Source organism: Scleropages formosus, chromosome 10 (genome assembly GCF_900964775.1).
Source record: "Scleropages formosus chromosome 10, fSclFor1.1, whole genome shotgun sequence".
Taxonomy (NCBI): Eukaryota; Metazoa; Chordata; class Actinopteri; order Osteoglossiformes; family Osteoglossidae; genus Scleropages; species Scleropages formosus.
In genome coordinates, this window is record NC_041815.1 from 13,575,697 (window position 1) to 13,579,065 (window position 3,369).

The 3,369-nt window shown below is 44.4% G+C and overlaps 1 protein-coding gene across 1 annotated transcript; it reads left to right on the forward strand.

Moving 5' to 3' along the window:
- Positions 1-454: 454 nt before the first annotated feature.
- Positions 455-2,830, forward strand: LOC108922438 (uncharacterized protein C11orf87 homolog). The gene is made up of 2 exons (XM_018732545.1): positions 455-561; positions 1,192-2,830. Exon 2 carries the CDS (start codon positions 1,351-1,353, stop codon positions 1,786-1,788), a length of 438 nt encoding a protein of 145 aa, XP_018588061.1. The 5' UTR covers positions 455-561; positions 1,192-1,350; the 3' UTR covers positions 1,789-2,830.
- Positions 2,831-3,369: the final 539 nt, after the last annotated feature.

Sequence of the window (3,369 nt, forward strand, 5' to 3'; positions counted from 1 at the left end):
TATTTTATCTTCTCTCTTTACTGTTTTCTTATCCGAGGGAAATGCATTACATCTCAGATGTGCTCACCTACCATGTCATTTCGTTTATCACAACAGTTCATAAGTCTTCACTGACCATTGACAATCGCATGACTGTCCGCTCTGCGTAAATGTTAAAAATCAGTTAGAAGCCTGCCGTCGCCTTTTAACGTTATTAATCAACCCAATATCTTTCGACGTATAAAGTTAAGTGAAATGCAACAATAAGTGAAGTGCGCTAAGGAAGATGTGGAGGTACAGGGATGCTGCGGAGCACTAATTACAGCTGAGCTGTCTTGGACGGGCTGGGTGTGGAAGGTGCGGAGAATTGCGATCCAGAGATGGGTTTGAATGGTGGGGGGTGGGGGTGGCGGTCACGCCGAACCTTCGGATTATCAAACACAATACGTCATTGCGTTCTGTGGGGATTGGCTGGTCTTCTGTACGCGTTTCCCAAATCGCTTCTATTTTTCTCATCAGAATCGTGCTGCTCCGGCCGGTCCTCGCCTCTGGAACTGCGGAAATCCGACGGAATTTACCGGGGTAAGGACATTTTTTTTTTTTTTTAATTTACTTTTGTCTCTGGTTGTTTCTCCAACGGAGACGCAAAGCTCCGATGGGAATACAGCATGTCATGTGCAATTTTTTATTCCAGTTTCAATCGGGACACTTACTTAGACGTTTCGATTCGCAACAAATGTATGTATGTATGTATTTTATTGTCTGGCATTAGTGCAATCCCCCCCAAAAAATGTGACAAATGCATATCAGTCTATGACTGCTGATGGTTGCATTGTCTTTGCAGAAATTAAATCCCCCATCCTTAAATCTCTCTGTTACCATATTTCCTTACGTTAACTTTGATTAAGATTTTTTTTTTGCAATTTGTTTCATTACAAAATGCGTAAATGAACTAGTAAGACTCACATGAGAGCAAGTACGGTTTAAAGGATTAAATGCACGCTCGTTTTCTCATTATCGTGTTCCTGTGTCCGTATTATATGATCTATTCATAGACACGGGAGCGCGTCGCTGCGTCTGAAAATAGCCTGCTTTTGTGCCACATTCTGATTCTTTGCGTCGGGAGCCTCGTTTCTCTTTGCATGCATTTCTGCTACCACTGCCTGTGACTGTCCGACCGATTCTCACTGACGTGCTGCCTCGATTTTCTAGGTGATTTGCATGGGAATTTCAATCAAGGCATTTGATTCAGCTGCTGGAATTACTGGTGCCAGTAATCGACTGTCACGCGGAGGAGAGAAGCGAGGGACCTGTCCGCAACGACTTTTTTGAGTCTTTCACTAAGGATTACGGATTCTTGAAACGTGCTAAATGAATGGGCTTCCCATACCACCGTGCACCTCCAACGGGACTACCCCGAGCAACGGGACCTGCGTGGACCGCATGGATCACTTGTTCCAGGCTTTCTCCTCCACTGCGGTGCTCTTCGTGCTGGTCGCCGTGATAACGGGCATCGTCTTTGTGTCCCTCGCCACCTTCCACGTCCACAAGAGCAAGATGAAGAAGCGCAAGATCCAGAAAGCGCAGGAGGAGTACGAGCGCGACAACTGCAGTCCGAGGACGGCGAAGGGGAGGGCGCCGCTCCGACAGTGCGTCGTGGTCCGAGCGGGACGTGGAGGAGCCGGGGTTCGAGACCCAGCCGCCGTCCCGAACCCCGATCAAGACTCCAGTGCCATACCTATCCCGGGGAACTGTTCCAAGGCTGACAGCAGACACAGCAGGGACCACGAAGCAAATGCGTCGTCTTGATAATGTAAATGCTGCAGACAAACTGGCCATCCTGTATACAGATAATGTATGTCTATATACTGTATATAGTCCCATGTATAACTACAGTACGTAGAGGGCATATAGTAACAAGTCAATCGGCGCATGGACAGTTATTAACTTTCAACTATAGCTTCAAGGATTACCTGGGACCATGGCACAGATGAACTATACTATAATTCTACTGAAATACTAAAATGCAGTGAGTGTAAATGCAGCAGCGGACCGGCCGCGGTTCCCGCCATTGTTTCTACATTCTAGTACACGTTTCCTGAAGGTGTAAATGATGTAAATGATGCTAGGCGAGCCACCACGGCTGCACTGTCCACAGAAGAAGGCTTGAAGACGCAGAGGGATGAGTTGTGAATGTAACCTGATGCACAAGTTGTGTCAAAACCGTTAAATTGTTGTGTTTTTTTTTCCCTTTAAATGTACTACGCGGTGGAGTTTTTTTTTATTTTTTAATATGTCGAAGAAGTTTAGTTCGGTAGGACGCAGAGGACCTGTTTTGTTTTGGGGTTTTTTTAGAGTTTTTACTCGGTTTACTGGCTGCGGGAGTCCTGCAGCTCTCGGGGCTCCGAAAAGCCGTGTGAAGAAGAGCTCATATCCCCACAGCAGAGCTGCCGAACCTTCGTGAAACGGGCGATTTGACGGCGTCCTTCCCGCCTCAGTGCGAACTGGACCTGTGTGTCTGTAGCCAGTAGCCAAGTATAATAATGTGCACGTGAGCTCCCTTCTTGCTAATAGATAGAGCAACATATACAACATCTGAGCCTAACCTGTTTTGCATCTCAACTCCTTTTTGTCTTCATCTGTCGCGGAATTCTCTTCGTTAAAGTAACCAACAGATTTGGCCACGATGCTATGAACAATAAGGCAGTGATATATATATAGATATAATATTTGGATTCAGTATTACAGACTTAGTTTTACAGAAGCTCTGAAGCTCAGTTTGCTTATACTTATAATAATAGTACTACTACTTCTGTCTTTTTACTTCTGATATTTTACTGTACCTCTTACTTCCCCGTTAAATAAATTGTGTTATTTTAAAAGCCCTTCTGTTTATCTGTATTTCTTTGCTCTTGATATTCATGGGAACCCGCGAAACGTTAGAAACCGCGTTTGTTACGACGTCCCGCTCTTTCTTTCAGGCGGAGGAATAGAGTGAGAAAAAAAGGTGAAGAGGTGTCAGCTGGAGACGACGTAGTGTTCGTTGTAAATCGCTTCGCTTCGCAGAGAAGAGTCTGTTGAAGCAATCCATGTACATTTAGATATTCTAAAATTTCAATTATTTTTAATTATTATTCCAGAACATTTTATGTTGGTGGCTGTTTTGAGGCAAACTGGGCTCAGTTTCACACCTTCCTCACAGTATATTCGTGTTTTCAGTCTTGCTCAACCCCATAGAAAACACATTAAAAAACAAAAAAACTGTACAGTGCAGCAAACATCAGCCCTCAACAGATTCGAGATCAGCAGAAGGCCTTTAACCTGCCTTTTCTTGATTAAATTCAGCCCTTTGTTCATATTTCACTCCTGTATTATTTATATGAATCGTTC